This window comes from Hippocampus bargibanti, linkage group LG04 (assembly GCF_051943395.1).
Source record: "Hippocampus bargibanti isolate YZ-2025 linkage group LG04, ASM5194339v1, whole genome shotgun sequence".
In the NCBI taxonomy this organism is placed as follows: Eukaryota; Metazoa; Chordata; class Actinopteri; order Syngnathiformes; family Syngnathidae; genus Hippocampus; species Hippocampus bargibanti.
In genome coordinates this window covers 25,727,524-25,749,442 of record NC_142737.1, presented here as the reverse complement: position 1 = coordinate 25,749,442, position 21,919 = coordinate 25,727,524, and the positions used below count along the sequence as shown (strand labels likewise).

General features: G+C 40.6%; 1 protein-coding gene across 3 annotated transcripts; it reads left to right on the top strand.

The window, feature by feature from the left end:
- Positions 1–154: 154 nt before the first annotated feature.
- LOC148899545 (cytotoxic granule associated RNA binding protein TIA1-like) lies at positions 155–16,526 on the top strand. Of its 3 annotated transcripts, none has more exons than XM_088994873.1 (12): positions 155–364; positions 1,009–1,105; positions 4,392–4,490; positions 4,709–4,763; positions 8,376–8,463; positions 8,654–8,729; positions 9,310–9,418; positions 9,495–9,593; positions 10,171–10,255; positions 10,518–10,656; positions 12,988–13,136; positions 15,297–16,526. In XM_088994873.1, exons 1-12 carry the CDS (start codon positions 339–341, stop codon positions 15,433–15,435), a joined length of 1,161 nt encoding a protein of 386 aa, XP_088850999.1. In that variant the 5' UTR covers positions 155–338; the 3' UTR covers positions 15,436–16,526. The 3 variants fall into 3 exon arrangements, with proteins under 3 accessions (XP_088850999.1, XP_088850998.1, XP_088850997.1); XM_088994872.1 differs by having other exon boundaries at positions 156–364; positions 12,985–13,136; XM_088994871.1 differs by lacking the exon at positions 15,297–16,526 and having other exon boundaries at positions 157–364; positions 12,988–13,500.
- Positions 16,527–21,919: the final 5,393 nt, after the last annotated feature.

Sequence of the window (21,919 nt, the reverse complement as noted above, 5' to 3'; positions counted from 1 at the left end):
TTTTTGTGTTTAGATCTCCCTTTTCGGGTGGGAGTGCATGATTTGACTGCATGTCATCTCTGTGGGTGTAAAGAGTTTGATGTTTCTCTTTATTTGTTTCGTCGGAGAGCGCAGTTGACGCTGCAGACGCCGCTCTTCCGCCATCTTCAACTTCCTATTGTTTGCATCAGACGGAGGCTGTCTGAATGTGCTGTGTGCGTGAGCCGCGGCAACCACACGGACGTGTTCAGATAGCTTCGGCGCTCCAGACTTTCCCCTTCACTCGTCGAGGTCACTGCAAGCAATTTGTATGTCACTGATATAAGAACATCTCAGGATCCGACCACTAAACTTTGATAATGGAGGGCGACCGACCAAAAACACTGTGAGTACAAGGGCCTCGTCTATCTCTTGGAATGTGAAGGCTGCCATGGCGGAAACGTCTCCACGTTTTTCGTTACGTTTTGCGACTCCGATATTCAAACACGCTCAATATTTTTACTTGTATTATATTTTATGGTACGTATTTACATATGCGTTCTGAAATACCATGTTTGAGATTCTGGTATAAAGATTTTGTACATTAAACCGAAGGCGAGCCAATATTACCTTGCGTAATGAGCGTATACATTTTGGATATTTGTCATGAGCATAATGAGCATTTTAACAATTTGGCTTTTCGCGAGTGCATTTCCATTGGGAAGCATTGCCATGTAAATGATCAAAAGGGCGAGTTTACAACTACCTCAGCGCAAGGCCCGGTAAGCCGGCTATCACTATCAGCTAGCTGAAAGCCAAGCCACGTCAACGCTCGGTGAAACAGCCCGGGACAACACTTGGAAACATACAATTCAGCTTCGATTATCGGCATCGTACAAAATGGCAACATTTCAATTTTAGATTCTGTTTTCCACATTGCGCCATTCAAGTTTTATTGACTAAAAGCTCGTCATGTTCCGAGCCTTTGTTTGCATGCTACTTCCTGTTTGACAAAAACTCGATTTTGCCACCTTTCAACTTCTCTTGTAGGTATGTGGGAAATTTGTCCAGGGATGTAACAGAGCCCCTCATTCTGCAGCTCTTCCAACAGATAGGACCCTGCAAAAGCTGTAAAATGATTTTTGATGTGAGTGTTGTCCTTGAAAATATTGTGATGGAAAACGGGCCATAACATGGACACTTCGGGTACACACTGAACACAATTGTTTGCCTCTTTCCACATGCTTTTTAAGTTGCACAGAGTTTTTGTAAAGAATCTCCTCTGCTTACATACGTTTTGTTTTGACTGAACTGTTTCTGCAAGGATAAATGAACGACTCAGTGTTGTGCTTCTCACACAATTTGACCATCATTGGCATTATGTGTCACTCATTGCAATATTTATGCTGTTTATTCCCATTCTTCATTTGACCACTTAATCATACATCAGAATGACTTAATGTTTACTGTTGGCTGTAAAAGTTCCAACAATCCACGTAAAACATGATCTTTACTTTGCAGTAGCAAATGGAAAGCTGTTATGTGCGGCCATAAGTTCCATTTACACAGACGGTTCTTCCCGTCACAATTTGAATAAAGGCTGTCTAGATTTCTGATTAACTTTCCAGAATGAGTTCAACATAATTTATGACCTGTATAACAGTTTCAGTGTATCTTAATTTGGGGAAAATTGACACAACTCAATGTCTTCTTGTGGCATCAGGCTGCTGTTGATGCATCCACAAGGTCCATCCACACTTTATTGCTGATTCCAACCCCACCTCTAACAGCGGTCAAAGAGATTTCTGATTAATGTGGCAAAAAATGTTTGTGAGTATGTATATGTATAGTATTCATTGTTTTAGCACTGACCTGGGCAACATGAGGCCCATGGGCAACATCAGGCCTGCCCACAGTCTCGACCGTCACTTCGAGCAAAAATGAAGTAAAAGCCCCCCTTGAATCTTGCAACCTTTTGCCATATTTCAGGCTTCAAACATAAAGATATGTAATTTTTTTGTGTCAAGAATCAACAAGTGGGACACAATTGTGAAGCGGAACAACATTTATTGGATAATTTAAACTTTTTTTAACAAATAAAAAAACTGAAAAGTGGACCGTGCAATATTATTCGGCCCCTTTTCTTTCAGTGCAGCAAACTCACTCCAGAAGTTCAGTGAGGATGTCTGAATGATCCAATGTTATCCTTACTGACTCATCATGATAAATAGAATCCACCTGTGTGTAACCAAGTCTTCGTATAAATGCACCTGGTCTGTGATAGTCTGAGGGTTCTGTTTGAAGTGCAGAGGACATCATGAAAACCAAGGAACAAACCAGGCAGGTCCGAGATACTGTTGTGGAGAAGTTTAATGCCGGATTTGGTTACATACAGATTCCCCACGCTTTAAACATCTCAAGGAGCACTGTGCAAGCCATCATATTGAAATGGAAGAAGCATCAGACCACAGCAAGTCTGCCAAGACCCGGCCGTTCTCGCTGCCACGTTCTCGCCGCCGCGTTCTCGGAAAAGGAAGAAGATATATACAGTAAAGTCTCATTATATCGATATCTGTTATATCGATAGTACCGCTTATTACGATACTATTTCTATGAACGCAAGGAGAAAATTACATGCGCGCAGGATCGGATATATCGATAGTCCGGTTATATCGATATTTTTTCGGACTCCCGAGAATATCGATATAAGGAGACTTTACTGTATATATATATTCTTTTCCTTTAGGCTTTTCCCTCCTGGGGTCGCCACAGCGAATCATTGTCCTCCATCTTTCCCCGTTTTTTGCATCCTCTTCTCTCACACCAGCTACCTTCATGTCCTCTTTGACCACATCCATAAACCTCCTCTTCGGTCTTCCTCTCGGTCTCCTGCCTGGCAGTTCAAGAATCAGCATCCTTCTCCCGATATAGTCGGCCTCTCTCCTCTGGACATGTCCAAACCATCTCAGTCTGGCTTCTCTGACTTTCTCTCCAAAGCCTCTAATATGAGTTGTCCCTCTAATGTACTAATTCCTGATCCTATCCAACCTGGTCACTCCCAAACAAAACCTCAACATCTTCACCTCTGCTACCTCCAGCTCTGCTTCCTGTCTTTTCTTCAGTGGCACCGTCTCCAGTCCAAACATCATAGCTGGTCTCACCACTGTTTTATACACTTTTCCTTTCATCCTAGCTGAAACCCTCCTATCACACATCACACCTGACATTTTTCTCCAGCCGCTCCAGCCTGCCTGGACACGCTTCTTCACCTCTTTTCCACACTCTCCATTGCTCTGGACAGTTGACCCCAAGTACTTAAAATCCTCCACCTTCTTTATCTCTTCTCCCTATAGCATCACTCTTGCACTGAGATCCCTCTCATTCACACAAATATATTCCGTCTTGCTGCGACTGATCTTCATTCCTCGCCTTTCCAGGGCATATCTCCACATCTCTAGTTTCTCCGCCACCTGTTCCCTGTTCTCGCTACAGATCACAATGTCATCTGCAAACATCATGGTCCTAGGAGATTCTTGTCTAACATCTGTCAGCCTGTCCATCACCATAGCAAGGGGCTCAGAGCTGACCCCTGGTGGAGTCCCACCTCCACCTTGAATTCCTCAGTCACACCGACAGCACACCTCACAACTGTCTTACAGTCATGATACATGTCTTGCACCGCTCTGACATACTTTTCTGTCACTCCAGACTTCCTCATGCAATACCACAGCTCTTCTCTGGGCACCCTGTCGTACGCTTTCTCCAGATCTACAAAGACACAATGAAATTCTTTCTGACCTTCTCTGTACTTCTCTATCAACATTCTTGAAGCAAACACTGCAACTGTGGTACTTTTTTTTTTTTTTTTTTTTTTTGCATGACTGCTGCTCACAAATGTTCACTTCTGCTTAGTCTTGCTTCAACTACTCTTTCCTAGAGTTTCATTGTATGACTCATCAACTTTATTCCTCTTTAGTCTGTACAACTCTGCACATCTCCTTTGTTCTTAAAAATGGGCAGAGGTTTGATTCGCATATTTGTTTTGGCAAAATTTTTTACGTCTGATGCCCTTCCTGACACAACCCTCTGTATTTATCCGGACTTGGGACCGGCACAATAAGACACTGGCTTGTGCCCCCTTGTGGCTACATTATATATATATATATAGGACATGTCTTGGTATGTCACACTTGAATTGCTTAAATGTCATTTTTTAATGTATTAAATTAATTACATCTATTTCCGTGTGTACTGTGTTTTTTTTTCTTTAACCGCTGTGTACCAACAATTGTGATCAAATATGAAGGTCTTCGAGAACAGTTGTACTGACTTCGATATATCCATCGTCAAATATAACACTACAATCTGTATTGTATTATCATTTGACAGTGACACAGTTGGACTTATTGCCAATCTTTTTTCCTACTGTACAGACAGCTGGAAGTGACCCATACTGCTTTGTGGAGTTCTACGACCACAGGCATGCTAGTGCCTCATTGGCAGCCATGAATGGAAGGAAAATAATGGGTAAGGTAAGCTATCGTAACTACAGGGTGAGTGGGTTTTGGGTGGGCATGGAATGTAACCGGAGAGTTAACTGTTTATAAATCCACACACAGAAACAATGGAACCCCCCCATATCAAATATCTCACTGTTTATGTGATGTGCTGGTGTCAGCTGGTGTGATCCCATCACAGGTCTCTTGTTGTAAATCCCACCCCACCTGGCCTTTTATTTGTCCCTCTCCAGGAAGTCAAAGTCAATTGGGCCACCACACCAACGAGCCTGAAAAAAGACACAAGTAGTAAGTACAAGTTATTTAATGGGTCTCATCTTCTGTGTACAAATCATCCATTTTCAGAACCGCTTAATTGATTCAGTTTTATTTGTAACTCGTTTGAATTATATGTATCAACGTCACTCTAACGACCTCAATGTGCCACAAATCGGAAATGGGTGTCACCTCGAGCAGCACTCAAGTTGCCTATACGTATTAGGTATTGTGAGTTGCTGAGGAAAACATGGCTTGACTTTGACTTGAATAATTTGACTGAAGGAAGGAACCAAGGAAAGGAAGAGCAAAAGAGAGATAGAGCTGAGGGTTGTTAATTTCGCACCAACCTGGCAGTCCAAGTCAGCGTTGGAGGCATATTTCGACTGTTCTAAAATGTTTTTCCTCTTTCTGGGCGAAAAGTTAGGCTGAACCAATAAATATGGGGGCAGACAAAATAATAGATAAAAATGTTGGAGGGTATTCACCGGAGCAATACAGCTTTTGGGGTCTATAAATCTCTCCTATTCCTGTTGATGTCAAAGTCAGCTTTATTGTCAAATATGCTAATATGCATGACATACAGCACAGATGAAATTAATGTCCTCTCGGACCCAGCGTGCAAGACATGCAAGGCACTTATAACGTGGCTAAAAGACATACAATTGATAACAGACAATACGTGTAATTTCTGTGTGTAAAGTGAGGTAGTGTCGTCTGGAGAGTGAGGCAGTGACGTATGTAAAGTGAGGTAGTGACATATGTAAAGTGAGGAAGTGACGTATATAAAGTAACATAATGTAGTAACGCAAAAACAAACAACAAGAAAGGGTTGAAGTAAGGTCTTGCAGAAAAAAATGAGAAAGAACAAAAAAATAGAGTTCAGGATGATCGTACAGCATGTAGCGTGTACTCAGAGTTCGGTGAGTGTGGCAGTGGGAAGTGGGTATTTTAGATGCTATAAAACAGACATGGGCAAACTACGGCCCGCGGGCCACATACATAGGCTTTTTAATCCGGCCCGCCGAACTTGTCCAAATTATAGTAAAAACAGTGTCTGAAAGTCATGACAAAAAGTAAGCGGACAACAGGGCAGACAACTTTGAAAAGTTCCCATAAAGCTGCCTGCCCCATTTTTCACAACTTGAAACACGGTAAGACGAGTAATCGCAAAAAAAAAAAAACATTGTCTCAAAGTATAAAGTTTTTTTAATAAGGCTGTACATACCACAAATGCTATCTTGCTTAATTTACGGTAAATATCCGTGGCTGAAGATTTTGCTCTAGTTGTTGTTTGTCGTCATGGTGCACAATGCAATGTTTGCTTTGCGGTGTCTGCTACAAGCCACTAAGCCTTTCATAACTCTCAAATACACTTTACAGTCATGGTATAATGTAAGTTTACGTTTTGTAGTGTCACAAATTTTGTTAGCCTCTTTTGAATCTTCTGGGCTGAGGTTCTGTGCATCTATTTTGGAAAATCATATGCAAATGCTCGACCTTATAACGCTTGTGAAAGTCCGAAGCACGTAGCAGGCTTCTGATTGGCTGCCGTGCTGAGTATGCAAATTTCAACTGCAGGTAGCCTATGTCTGTGTGCTTGGCAACGATACACGTGTACCTTTTGCGCGTAAAGGCGAGGGTGTCCATGGCGAGTTTGTAGAGCGCGCGGTCAGGACAATCCATCCATGAAGTTTAACACTAGTATATATTATTGAGCTTGAGTATTTCGTTGTGTAATAATGTTTTGAATGTTGAAAGTGATTCCATTTTTCATTAAATGGTGATTTCTTTAACTTCGCACCTTCAATTGAAACTTATTAAAAATAGACGCAATCTTGATAAATCACAGTGCGTATTTTATTTTAATCTATTTCCATTTCCTCCTCCCAGTATCTGTGAAATAGTATGTAAATGCCATATCTTGCATATTCTTTGAGACAAATGTATTAAGTCAAATTCAAAGTCAAAGTCAGCTTTATTGTCAAATATGCTAATATGTGTGACATACAGCACAGATGAAATTACTGTCCTCTCTGACCCAGCATGCAAGGCACTTATAATTACTTTAACAAACACAATAAACATGAAAATGCCAATTTGCCGGGAGAGGGGAGCCGCTGCGTGTTCACGCGCCGCCATCTTGGGAAAAAAAATAAAAAATGACAACACAAAGACACAGTCATTCATTCTTCAGGACTTTCTGTACCCTCTTTGTGATGACATGAAGCAGTTCTAGTTGAAAGAGGAGAGGATCAAAGCATCCATGTCAGCAGTGGATCAGGGACATCATGGTGGAATTTGTACGTCTACTACAAGCTAAATGTTGAAAGCAAACATGAAGCTGTAGCATCCATTGACGAAAAGACATTGTCTCACATCTCCTGTCCCACATAAATCCGCTTCAATTCCAAGCCGCGGCAGTTCCACATACGCATCGGCGCTCTGCGCTGATGCTGCTTTCTTCTTATCGCGGGCTCCTCAAGCCATGCATCCATCCAACTGCAGACTGTCCAACAGCACTGACCTTTCCGCTGAACAAAGCGGGGCTGTGAAGATGCTGCCCATTACAGGCGCAAAAAAAGCACAATGGCCCCCAGAGCTGTCCAGCGATGGCAGTCAAATGGCTCCGACATTCCTCCCATTCAAAAACAGTACTGGCATATTCATGCTGCCGAAAGGCGCAACCGCTCAGCACAGTCTCCTCCTTGATGATTGCAGTGGCCAAAAATGCTGACAAACAATCTGTATCCGTTCCACACGACGCACAACAACACAAAGTGACAAAAGAAAACACAATAACAAGACAAAAACAACAAAAAAAGCAAGGCTCGTGAGAGCACTTGCTGATTGCTGCCTACTCAGGCGCCATATTAACTGATAAGGGCTATTTTTCACATTTGAAAGACAGTTAATAAATTGGGTTGTAGTGTTCTTACTGTGCTATGAGGTTTGCACACACTGCATTTAATGCTTTAGGTTTAGTACATCCGGCCCAAACACTCCCTCCAAATGCTCCTGGCCCATCTGTCAAATTTTAGAACCCATTGTGGCCCAGGAGTCAATATATAAAACGTTTTTTTTATGTCAGTTAGGAAACAAAAAATGGTGTCGGTTGTCCTTTAAGTGAAGCGCCCCACCACCATTTAATAATGAGTTGAAGCGATGCACACATAAATTGTAGGTGTCAGACACTGAATGCAAAAGAAGAAAATTGGAGTCTGCTGTGGAGAGAAAAGAAGGCGTGAAGAAGTTTGCCTGCATGACAGACAAGGGGAAAGGAGTCAGTGCTTGATGGTGCGCTGCCGCATTATAAAGGCTTGCTGTGTTCAATCACTTTGCATTATGATCACAACTCTCAAAAATACAATACATGTTGATTTATATAGCGCTTTAATAACAGCTGAAGCTGTAACAAAGCGCTTAACATGTCAAGTCATTTGCACAAGTGCTTTCTATATCGAATAAGTACAGTACAGATTGAGTTGTACATTGCTCAGGTGGAAGAGAGCTCGTCTCACAACCCGAAGGCTCGTCACACATTTTAGTGATAAAAATGTAACGATATCTGTATCAGCAAACAATTTTGAACATCAGCATTTCTGATTGTGTCCTAACCCCCCCCCCCCCCCCCTCCAAAAATAGATCACTTTCATGTCTTTGTTGGAGACCTCAGTCCAGAAATATCTACAGAAGACGTCAGAGCTGCCTTTGGACCTTTTGGAAGAATATCGTGAGTAATATTTAATGGCACGCGCCATTACAGTATTACAATATAGGATAGGTGATGGAAGAGAATACAGGTGGCTGCTTAAGAGCAACCAGGTTATTTCCTCATCAATCTCTGCACAATAATAGCTAACTGGGTTCACTCTTGGTGACTATGAGCATTCATGATGCTATGGTTGTTTTTTTTTCTTCAGAGATGCACGTGTTGTCAAAGATATGGCTACTGGGAAATCTAAAGGCTATGGATTTGTGTCTTTCTTCAACAAATGGGTACGTTGTCATGTTCAACTTTCCTCATGATTGTTTAGTGTTGCTCATTCGGTATGCTGGCCACCCTACTACAGCATAACATAGCTCTGGTTTGTCTGACAATCGGGTACATATGGTAAATGCCCAGTCGACCTTTCGGGCTAATTACGAGAGATTATTTTATTTTTATGACAAAAAAAATGCTGTTTGAACAGAAGACCTTTTAAAACCACTGATATACAGTAAAGTCTCGTTATATCGATATTCTCGGGAGTCGGAAAAAATATCGATATAACCCGACTATCGATATATCCGATCCTGCGGCATGTAAATTTTCTCCTTGCGTTCATAGAAATAGTATCGTAATAAGCAGTACTATCGATATAACCGATATCGATATAACGAGACTTTACTGTGTATATATCAATAGTGGTGTTGCCAGCGCAAATTCCTGTATTAAAAAGTTGTAAATCACAACAGGCACAACAACACCACACAGGAGTCATAACACATTACTCACCATACTACTCACTACCTCCTTAAGTAAATTGTTTCTTTGTTTTGTATGCAAATTCTCAAAAATGTTTGTTCCCCCCACCAGGAAGCGGAGAATGCCATTCAACAGATGGGAGGCCAGTGGTTAGGAGGCCGACAAATCCGAACGAATTGGGCTACAAGAAAGCCCCCTGCACCAAAAACCACCTATGAAAGTGTGTGATCATCAAAGTGCACCTTTTCCTCGCTCACGTTAGAAGTTTAATGTTTGAATTGTCTGTTTCCTCCCAGCGGGTAACTCCAAACACCTGTCTTTTGATGACGTCGTGAACCAGTCAAGTCCCAGTAATTGCACTGTCTACTGTGGTGGCGTCAGCACAGGACTGACAGGTAAATGCGCTTCCAACAATTTAAATGACAAAGCCTACCCACCCAAAGTAGTCACAGACGCACTGGATAGTCTATGTATCTGTGGTTCTATAACAGTGATTATCTGCGCTGGATTTCTAGAACATTTCCACTACAGCGGTTCAAAGCACATGATTTTGCATTCCTTGATTTTTACATACACGTGCCTTTTTAACCATACATTGTTAAATGAAGTAAAAAAACTAACTGCAAGACTAACAAAGGCAAATCCAATCTAATCCAAATACACACCCACCTTCTCCTGAAATATGATTTTCCACACGAAATCTTTGGACAACTATTTAGACAACAAATAGTCATCAACAAATTCTAGCACAGCTTATTTTGACATACATTATTGACAAAAAAATCATCCAGAGATGACTAATTGTCATGAAAAATTGATTCAGATAAAAAAATTGCACCTTAATGTTGAGCACTGTTCAATATAAAACTTACAATTTTGTGCATGCAAATGTGTGGTTTGATTTGCTGCTTTTGTATTTTGGGAACAAATAATATTGTTTCTGTTTTTCAAATATTGCTAATTATCTTCCAGAGCAACTTGTGAGACAGACCTTCTCTCCTTTTGGGCAAATTATGGAAATCAGAGTTTTCCCAGATAAAGGCTATTCATTTGTAAGGTAGGTTTAAAAGAATGTATTCACTACATCTAGAATACAGCCCTTGTACTGAACCCCACAAGCTAAATGCTTTTTTCAACTTACCATAAAAGTACCCTTTAATTCCCTCTTTCATAGCGCAACTATCAGCACCTCACGCTGAGAGATTCAATAAAGCGTAGTATTATAATTCTTTTTGAAGTGCTTCATGGCAATTGTTCTGTTATCATTCTGCGTTAGGAATGTGCGCATATGTGTTTGTTAAAATATTGTTTTTATCTAGATTCGGCTCCCATGAGTCAGCAGCCCATGCCATTGTGTCCGTGAATGGAACTGCATTAGAGGGCCACATAGTCAAGTGCTACTGGGGTAAAGAGAACCCAGACATGATGAACCCGGTGCAGCAAATGCCTGTAACTCAGGTAAATCTAGAATATATTTTTTATACTTCCATTAGTTACAAGACGCAATGGGGAAAAAAGATGTGACCACAGGTTCTACACCAGTTACTCCAGCCATCTTCTATACTGTTCATTCTCATGAGTGTCACGGGTGAGTGGGAGGGTTTCCTAGCTGAATTTGGGCAAGAGGCAATGAACACTCTGGGCTAACTGCTAAACCAATTGCACCCTGCAAATAGACAAGCAATCATTTGGAGAATATGCTTTCTTGTTACACATCCTGTTATGAATATGATTCAAATAGTTCTGAAGAGGAAAGCATACATGTTTGCAATCGATTAAAGAATTTATTCCATGCCATTTTGAGGCAACATTGGGGAGAAATGGATCACCAAAAAAAGAGGCAGAAAATGGCGTCCAAACTCCTGTGAGGAATTAATCTGCCCGTTTCCACAGGCTGATAAATTCCTTCCTTGGAGCTTGGTCGCCCTCTTCTGGCGGCTTTTTGGTGCAACACGAGGTTTTCAGACCACACAAGTACAGCAAAATACATTGACGTGATGGAAGGACTGCTACAATGTGTCTTTTTTTCGGTCAGGGGCGTTCCTTCAGTGACGTCACGTACGGACTCGTCGCCAACTCAAAAACAAGACTTCCTGAATATTCAGTGTGAGTCTAAAAACGTAAAATATAGCTATATGCGGTGGAATCTTTGTAAAATACGCTCAATAGAAGTCATTTGAAGCCATTTTACAAATTATGGACACAACTTGTCCGGAGACGTCAGTTGTCCTTTAAGTAAGGCTGGTTAATCCAAATTTGATTGACATAAACAGCAACTGTCACACTGTCAACATCACATTGTGCAGCCATTTAGAACTAGTGACTGAAGTGCTGCCCACCCTACTCGCGTAGCAAGTGCCATGCGTCCGCTTAGTTCTCCAGCAAGCAGAGAGCGGCACCTTCATCATCATGGCTTGATTGGCAAGAGTGGCAAGATGAATGATACTCTGATAGAAGGACCCCTTACCTAAAGTTTCCTTGCTAATCACTAGTCTAGTGTAACAGACAGGTTTTGTAACTTAAAGGACAACCGACGTCTCCGGACAAGTTGTGTCCATAATTTGTAAAATGGCTTCAAATGACTTCTACTGAGCGTATTTTACAAAGATTCCACCGGATATACAGTAAAGTCTCGTTATATCGATATTCAAGGGAGTCCGCAAAAATATCGATATAACCGGGACTATCGATATATCCGACCCTGTTTGCATGTAATTTTCTCCGTGCGTGCATAGAAATAGTATCGATATAACCGGGACTATCGATATATCCGATATCGATATAACGAGACTTTACTGTAGTTATATTTTACGTTTTAAGACTCGTGCTAAATATTCCGGAAGTCTAGTTTTTGAGTTGGTGATGAGTTCTCACCCTACGTCACTGAAGGAACGCCCCTGACCGAAAAAAGGACACATTGTAGCAGTCCTTCCATCACGTCAATGCATTTTGCTGTACTTGTTTGGACTGAAAACGTCATGTTGCACCAAAAAGAGGCAGAAGATGGTGACAAAGCTCCATGTAAGGAATTTATCAGCCTGTGGAAACGGGCTGATTAATTCCGCACACGGAGCTTGGTCGCCATTTTCTGCCTCTTTTTTGGTGATACATTTCCCCCAAATGTTGCCTCAAAATGTCACAGAATAAATTCTTTAATCGATTGCAAACATGTATGCTTTCCTCTTCAGAACTATTTCAATCATATTCATAACTGGATGAGTAACAAGAAAGCATATTCTCTGAATCCGAAGCCATTGTTTTGATTCTCCAGCAAGGCAAGACGTCTTGGGGTGATGCCACGAAGAAGGGGGCGGGACCTTCTGAAACTGGCCACTTCCGGGTTAATTTTTTTTGCAGATTTTATTTGTGTTTTGCATTTGACTAAAAATATCATACTGTTTTGGGTATTTTAGATGCTATAAAACGTTTTTGGGATGTCAGTTAGGAAAGAAAAAGTGATGATGGTTGTCCTTTAAATACAGTAAAGTCTCGTTATATCGATAGTACTGCTTATTACGATACTATTTCTATGAACGCAAGGAGAAAATTTACATGCCGCAGGATCGGATATATCGATAGTCCGGTTATATCGATATTTTTTCCGACTCCCGAGAATATCGATATAACGAGACTTTACGGTACTTAAATTACTTAAATACCATTAAATACAAAATACTCTGACTCAGGTGCCAAAAAAACGAGCGATTGGGACCTTCTGTCTTGGAGACATTCTGCATCAAGCTATTCTAACAGTGTTGTATATCCCTTTCTTTGTTTGGCCTTTAGCAGAACAAGATGAGTTTCCCTGCAGCTCAGCCCTACAACCAATGGGGCCAGTGGTATGGCAATGGGCCTCAGATCAACCAGTATGTCCCAAATGGGTGGCAGGTTCCCACCTACGGTGTCTATGGTCAGGCCTGGAACCAGCAGGGCTTCAAGTAAGTTGCACACCATGTACAGGGCCCCTACTACACCGCTGACTTCTACTCCAGCACCACCAAGATTGTGACATCATAAGCCCCCTCTGGCCACTGGAAGGGAGCTGTGAAACTTCAACAACCTCTTATGTCTCGCTCAACTCCACATCCATCTACTTTCTCATCAGCCCTTCACCATGACCATCTTGACAGTATGGACAAAGTTAGATTTGATTTGTTTTGTTTAATTGTTTTCTGTGTGTCATCCCAGAACATTTCACCTCATGTGGGCAGGGGTTTATTCCAATGTTTTTGCCATTTAAATTGTGAGTTTGGATGTCGGAAGTTTCTCAACAATAAAATAAGTGTTTTAAAAAAATGTTCAGTGCTAAATTTGAATTTCATTCACTATCCATACCAAAAGGTTGCTTTATCATTACATTGAAGGATTCTAGCATTTTATACGGTTCAATACCCGGGGGAAAACCTAACCTGCTTTTTCGTCACACCTGAAAATGAACGTATGAAATCTACACAATATGGCAGCAGCAGATTTACCACTCCTATAAAGGCCTTCTTTCGCTTCACGTTTCAGAAACATCAAGCTCTGATATTGATCCCCTTTTGATTAATGAACCATTTAAAGAAACAGCCCACACAACATTGGAAATGCCACGTCAGGTGCATTACAGAGAACCGTGACATTGGTGCAACAGCTCAATGAACGTGGCTCTGAGGTCCTGGTACCGAATACAGTACCTTCCATTAATCCCAATTGAGTTGCAGGTACTTCACAATGCTGCCCATGACGCTCAAAATGTTAGATTTAGAAAAAAAGATTAGACTGATTGGATAGTTGAAAAGAGAAATATTATGTAGTGACTCCAGCTTGTCGTGTTGTCAACTATCCTGCCCACAATTTGACATTTTAATTTACCAAGTGCTTATCCTGCATTGATCACTCTCCTTGGGTTTCAACCGTGTTGACCGTATTCCCTTATTAATCTCATCTCATCTCATCTCATTTTCCGTACCGCTTATTCCTCATTAGGGTCGCGGGGGTTGCTGAAGCCTATCTCAGCTGTCTTCGGGCACGAGGCGGGGGACACCCTGAATTGGTTGCCAGCCAATCGCAGGGCACACAAAGACATACAACAGTCACTCTCACACTCACACCTAGGGACAATTTGGAGTGGTCAATCTGCCTGCCATGCATATTTTTGGAGTGTGGGAGGAAACCGGAGGACCCGGAGAAAACCCACGCGGGTCCGGGGAGAACATGCAAACTCCACACAGGGAGGCCGGACCGGGACGCGAACCGGCGACCTCTGTGAAGCCAGTGTGCTAACCACTCGACTACCGGGCCGCCCTCCCTTATTAATTTGAATTTATTTTTATTTTTTTGTCAATCCTCACTTATACACTTGTCCCCATACCCACTTTTGTTTTATCCGCCCTACCTCCCCATCAAAATTACGTCAGACTGTGAATGTTTGTAGGTTCTATTCTGATTTCAATCAATGTTCGGTGATATTTTGTGTACCTCCCTCACCCTCACCTCCACAATAAAATATATTTTTGGGGACAACATATAGTCTAAATTCTTGGTGAATGTGGATGTATTTCAGAGTTGCATAGTTTAAAAGCATGTTTCCTGTTTGGAAACTTGACTTGGAATTTGCAGAATTTACACTGAATTCACTGTTTTCTCTGTTGGGGCCGATAATTCTATGTCCTTGACAGTTTTGAAAGTTGCTTATAAATGGAATGTGTTATTATTATTATTATTATTATTATTATTAGGCAGATGTGGCATGTTAATCTTTTATTTGTGTGGCTCACCGAGTAACAACTTGTCATATTGCTGGTTCTCGGTTAGGAGTGGGGTTGGACAGGCAGGGATGATTGTCGAAACCAATATGTGCTCACCATGCTTACCCTTTATGCTCTTGGTCTGCTTGTCCACCATGTTTAATCAAATGACAACTTTTGCCATTGCTCATTTCTGTTTAACCTTATTTGCTTTGTCTGCCTTACAAACTTTAATCTTTTCGCTTTCCTCAGCCTAGCCTGTCCAGGTTCTTCTTGCTCTAATATGTATTGTCCCTCACCCCAATTCGACTCATCTCTTCTAACCTGCTGGCATTTTGTCTCTGTCTTGTCTCTGCCTCCTTTTTGCAGTCACATACCGGCCAATGCTGGGTGGACTGGCATGAGCGCCATCAGTAACGGTGGGGTTATGGAGCCTACACCGGGATTGAATGGGAGTATGCTTGCCAACCAGCCTGGTATGGGAGCCACAGGATACCCCACACACTGATAATGGGGAAGGGCAGGAGATATATCAACCGTCTTGCCTTTTTTGGCTTTAATGTGCTCACTGTGGCCAGTACATCTTGGCCTCACTCAGACTTACGAGGAAGTGGATCCGATTGGGGTGATTAACTTGTTTTGGAGGTGTGAAAGGCATTTCTTTTTGCAAAGGGCGTTCAAGTCCCAAGAATCCAGGGTGGAACAGTTTGACCCGTGCAGGTATTTACACCCTATATTGGAGCCAAAACTGGGTGAAATCCCTGGTCCGTATTTTTTTTTAAGTTAAATGTGACAAAACTTTAAATAATATTTTTTTTCTGTTTTATTTTTTAATACAAATGACTTTCAATGTCGTCAATCACCGGACGTTTTCTTACTATTGGTTTTAAAGAAACTGTCAAGGTCTACAGTTTTTACTAAATTATGAGGATGAATTCTTTATTCGTACACATTAAAATTAATTGCAGGGATTGTTTGCCACTTCTTTGAAGGCAGGTAAATATTGCACAGCCACCCACCACATTAGGCACACTCGATTTTTGTTGCGTTCCATTTTCCGATCATATTTTGTGGACAGCCTCAAATCTTTTACCCACATGTAAATAGCTCACTTTGATACCATGCAAGTACAAATGCAACTGCTAACTGTGGGTGTTTGCTTTATTTTTTTTTTGTTTGTTCAAACACGTCTCCAGTCAACTCAAAATGTGAGTAGCAGTAGCAGCACTGACACGGTGCGACGTTATTCTTTCAAAGATGGCAATGCAGTGCACGCGTCACCGCTGGACATAATCCTGATGTAAAGAAATTTGATGCCCGTCCCTGTCCGCCATGCATTTTTTGTATCAAAACTCTTCAGTGTTTTATTTAACATTTACACCTGCTCCGTTCGCCAGAGTTGGGCAGGGCCCACATAACTGTTGCCTTATTAAGCTGTTTTCTTTTAGGTGATAAGATACGTTTCATTTTGGCAGTGCCTACGGTTCTTTGCAGATGCTTCTCTTTTGAAAAGTGTTAAATCCCAGAGAATTGATGACTCTGCTACTGTAAACAATGTTTCCTTGCTTTTGTCCTATTAAAAATGCTCATGAGTACAGATTCGGTTTCTTTATTTATTACAGCGGGTGTCCAAACACTGAACCTAAAATGACATTTCTCTATGTGGAAGTTTGACGACATTAAACATTAAATTTATCGATTGTAATCTTCAACCCGCAAAACCGAGTTCCCACGTTTTGGGATTCTTAACTAGACCCATAACTTCACTTGTGAGTTCACTTCGAATGTAGTATTAATGTTTGGCGGCAGATGGCGACATCAGCCTACGACAGACTCCACCATCGCACGCTCTGCTATTGCCTGTCAAGATATTTTGCACCACCAGTGAACGGTTAAAATGACTAAAATGAAGGCCTTTTCACCTTTCCTCTGAGCCCTAATTGATACCGTGTCATATCAGGCAAACGATTATTTGAATATACTCAACGGGACAAAATAGCATTATATTATTATTATTATTATTATTAGTCCCACATTGACGACTAAACTATAAACATACATCCCACGCAACGCCACGTGATCATCTGCAGCAATGATGGCCAAGCGGCGTGTCAAAACTAATTACAGTTGAGTCGTGCGTTCGACCCTCTATGGAAGATTCTCCTTCGAACCCCTGACACCGATCGATCAAACGGATTATCATTATTAAAATCAGGTTAAGAACTACTGAAATTGAACAATTAAATCCAAGTATAAACATGGTCGATATAGAAAACAGATCACGAATATTCACATGTAACTGATGCAATCATATTGAAATATATTTGGTGTGAATTGAGTCTTGTCACTTAAAGGACAACCGACGTCACTTTTTGATTCCCAACTGACAACAGAAAAACCTTTTATAGCATCTAAAATACCCAAAACACGCAGTATGATATTTTTATTCAAATGCAAAACACCAATAAAAATGACTTAGTGCCCAAAATCTGCAAAGAATTGAGCTGCGAATTGGGCATTTTCAGAAAGTCCCGCCCCCAGTTCGTGACGTCACGCCAATACGTCTTGCATTGCTGGAGAATCAAAACAATGGCTTCAGATTCGGAGAATATGCTTTCTTGTTACACCTCCAGTTATGAATATGATTCAAATAGTTCGGAAGAGGAAAGCATACACGTTTGCAATCGATTAAAGAATTTATTCCATGCAATTTTGAGGCAACATTGGGGAGAAACGATCACCAGAAAAGAGGCACAAATTGGCGACCTCCTGTGGCCACCTCCGTTTCCACAGGCTGATAAATTCCTTATATGGAGCTTGGACACCCTCTTCTGGCGGCTTTTGGGTACAACACAAGATTTTCAGACCAAACAATACAGCAAAATACATTTACGTGATGGAAGGACTGCTACAAATACGCTCAGTCGAAGTCATTTGAAGCCATTTTACAAATTATGGACACAACTTGTCCGGAGACGTCGGTTGTCCTTTAAGTCTTCTGTGACATGCTTTTGTCAAAATGCCCCTCAGATTACTGTCATAGTAATACTGTAATATTCAGCCTTTTTTAGGGGGCTGTCCAGTCATGCAAAAGAGGAAGTGGATGGAGAGCTGGTGTAAGATGCGTCCCTTTGAAAATGTAATAATTAATACATCAACATTCTCTCTCTCTCTCTCTCTCTCTCTCTCTCTCTCTCTCTCTCTCTCTCTCTCTCTCTCTCTCTCTCTCTCTCTCTCTATATATATATATATATATATATATATATATATATATATATATATATATATATATATATATATATATATATATATATATATACATACAGTAAAGTCTCGTTATATATATCAAGGGATCCGAAAAAACATCGATATAACCGGGACTATATATATATCCTGCGCCGAACTGCATTAAACAAAAGCCGCCAAAAGAGGGCAGCCAAGCACCATATAAGAAACGGAGCTGGCCATTAGCTCCCTTTTTTTTGGGTGAGATGTTCCCCCAATGTTGCCTCAAAATGGCACATATAATTCTTTAATGATTGTAAGCATGTATGCTTTAATCTTCAGAACTACAGTGTATTTGAAACATATTCATAACTGGATGTGTAACAAGAATGCATATTATCCGAATCTGAAGCCATTGTTTGGATTCACAAGCAATGCAAGACGTCTTGGCGTGAAGTCATTTTTATTTGCATTTGAATAAAAAGTGACATCGGCTGTCCTTTAATACACAGTATGGAATGTTAATAATTTTCAAAATCATCGCGCTTCAGCAGACAAAACAAGAAACATTGTTGCAAAAAACGATTGCATTCATACACAGTACAGTGGGCATGTACATAACACAACAGGGAAACTGCAACGCTTACATCTTACTGTATTATGTATACAATTTAAAAAAGTCATCAATCTTCTTCTGCTTCCCATTTTTACCTTTTAACACAAACACTTCAATCTCGTCTGCTACACACGAGCTAGCGTCTGAAAATGAAAATGGCTCTGCTACACGGGTGCTGGGCACGTAACCAAGTCACCTGACCAAGTCGACCAATGGCGCGACTGATGGCGTGTCACGTGACAAAGTCACACTGCCAAGTCGACCAATAGCGCGACCGATGGCGGCTCATGTGACCAAGTCGACCAATGGCGCGACCGATGGCGGCCCACGTAACAAGACACGTGACCAAGTTGACCAATGGCGCGACGGATATATCGATATAAACAACAAAAATGGCCGGCGGGGGATGAAAAGGAGCACCGTAATAACCGGATTATCGTAATAACCGGGTAGCGTACTAAACGGTACTAATTATACATAAAAAGACTAGAAATGTGCAAGGGAAATGAAAATAATATCGTAATAAGCGGTACTATCGATATAATCGATATCGACATAACGAGACTTTACTGTATATATATATATATATATATATATATATAATTATTTATATATATATTTTTTTCTTCATTCCGATTTCGAAATCTTCGTGCGGTTTGCATCAATTAACTTTGTGCTTCCGAGTGCATTTGCATATTATTTTCCAAAGTTGACACACAGAGAACACAAGAAAAATGGATAAGTGGTTAGTAATCAAGCCAAAACCTCAGCCCAAGAAGAAAAATTCAAAAGAAGCAATTCAAAATTTATGATGCTACAAAACGTAAACGTATATTAAAATCATTGCATTGTGCAACATGCCTAACAGTATATGGACAAATACAAATGACAACTGGAGCAAAATCATCAGCAAGGGATATTTACCATAAATTAAGCAAGGGAGCATTTGTGGTAGGTACATCACTGACATCACTTAATTTTAAAGTGCTGTTCTGTTATATGTTCTGATTACCAATCTTTAGTACTTTGCAACAATGTTTTTTTTTTAGATTAGTCATTTTATTGTGTTTCAAGTTGTGAAAAATGGGGCAAGCAACTGTATGGATAGGCAGGCAACTTTTCAATTTATTGTCATGAGTTTCAGACTTAAACTCGTGTATATATATATATATATATATATATATATATATGGAGCCTATCCCAGCTGTCTTCGGGCATGAGGCGGGGCGACACCCTGAATTGGTTGCCAGCCAATCGCAGGGCACACAAGGACGTACAACAGTCACTCTCACACTCACACCTAGGGACTATTGTTCAATCTGCCTGCCATGCATGTTTTTGGAATGTGGGAAGAAACCGGAGGACCCGGAGAAAACCCACACGGGCCCGGGGAGAACATGCAAACTCCACACAGGGAGGCCGGGGTGGGACGCGAAGCGGCGACCTCTGCACTGTGAAGTCGGTGTGCTAACCACTCGACTACCGAGCCGATATATACAGTAAAGTCTCGTTATATCGATATTCAAGGGAGTCCGAAAAAATATCGATATAACCGGGACTATTGATATATCCGACCCTGTTTGCATGTAATTTTCTCCGTGCGTGCATAGAAATAGTATCGATATAACCGGGACTATCGATATATCCGATATCGATATAACGAGACTTTACTGTATATATATATATATATATATATATATATATATATATATATATATATATATATATATATATATATATATATACCGTATTTTTTGGATTATACGTCGCTCCGGATTATAGGTCCCACCAGTCAAAAAATGCATAATTAAGAAGAAAAAAACATATATATATATATATATAGGTCGCACTGGAAGATAAGTCGCATTTTTGGGGAAAATTTATTTGATAAAATCCAACACCAAACAACATACATGTCATCTTGAAAAGCAATTTAAAATAAATTAATTAAATTAAAATAAAATAGAGAACATCAGGCTCCGTTTCACTTCTTTTTTTTCCAACATAACATTGCAGCTCTCGCTCTACGCAACTCCGATGGACACACCTCCTTTTTGGTAACCCAGAACAGTCTTTTACAAGAGTTATTCAGATAACTCTAGCACAAAGAACATGCTAACAAGTTTACCAAAATATCAGGTTTTACTCCAAATCACCAAATCCAAGGAAATCTTCATCCTCGGTGTCACTTTTAAATAACTCCCCCAACTCGGCAGGAAACAAGGCGCCACTTCCTCTTCTCTGCGCTCTTGCTCTATATATATACATATATATATATATATATATATATATATACATACAGTGAGACCTCAACTTACGAACTTAATTGGTTCCCAGACAGAGTGTGTAAGGCGAAAAGTGTGTATCTAAAAAAAAAAAAATTCCCATAGGAAACCATTAAAATGGGAATAATCCGTTCCCGGGTTTCCATAAAATAACTTTTCAACTAAATAAACCTTAAAACTACACACAACATAGCTTATTCTATGTATAATAAATGTGCTATTGTATTGTAATGAAAGAAATACACTGCATTGTATCATAAAGTCACTTTATTTACATTTGTGATGGTCATTGATGGCTTGATGGAATGGCGTTGGAGGTCGAAGATCAAAGGGAATTGCTGTTTGGAAAGAGAGGCGCATTACATGAGGACTGTAATTAAAGAAATAAACTGTGCTGTAAAATAAAGTTTTATTTACCTTTTTGATGGTCGTTGATGGCTTATGGAAGGGGAGTCACCTTCCATAAGGACTGTTGGTACTATATATATATATATATATATATATATATATATATATTCACGATGGTCTTGCCTGAGAAGAAATATCAAAAGACAAGACAAAAATAATAAATCATAGCATGTGGCCGAGAGAGTTCAGTAAGTGTACTGATGCAGAAACAAATGAGCTGAAGTAAGTAGAGAGAGCTTGAGAGACGTAGAGGTACCTTGCAAATTTCTTGAGTGAACAGCATTTGTGTGTGTTCTCTGTGTTTCCCGCATCAAGTGACAGCTTGCTGCCGTGGCTGACAGCAAATATACATGTTCCAGTAATTAACCTCGACAGGCCCAATGTGTTGCCAACAGCAGAAAACCTGCTAATGACACAATTCATCCAGAATTAAGGCGTCCTGTCAGACTAAAGCCACA

Bases quoted from the DNA above. Each gene is read 5' to 3' on its own strand.
- LOC148899545 (XM_088994872.1), top strand. From the start codon at position 339: ATGGAGGGCGACCGACCAAAAACACT. The intron at 4,491-4,708 runs GTAAGCTATCGT...GTCCCTCTCCAG, and splicing joins GAAGGAAAATAATGGGTAAG to GAAGTCAAAGTCAATTGGGC. The intron at 9,594-10,170 runs GTAAATGCGCTT...ATTATCTTCCAG, and splicing joins CGTCAGCACAGGACTGACAG to AGCAACTTGTGAGACAGACC.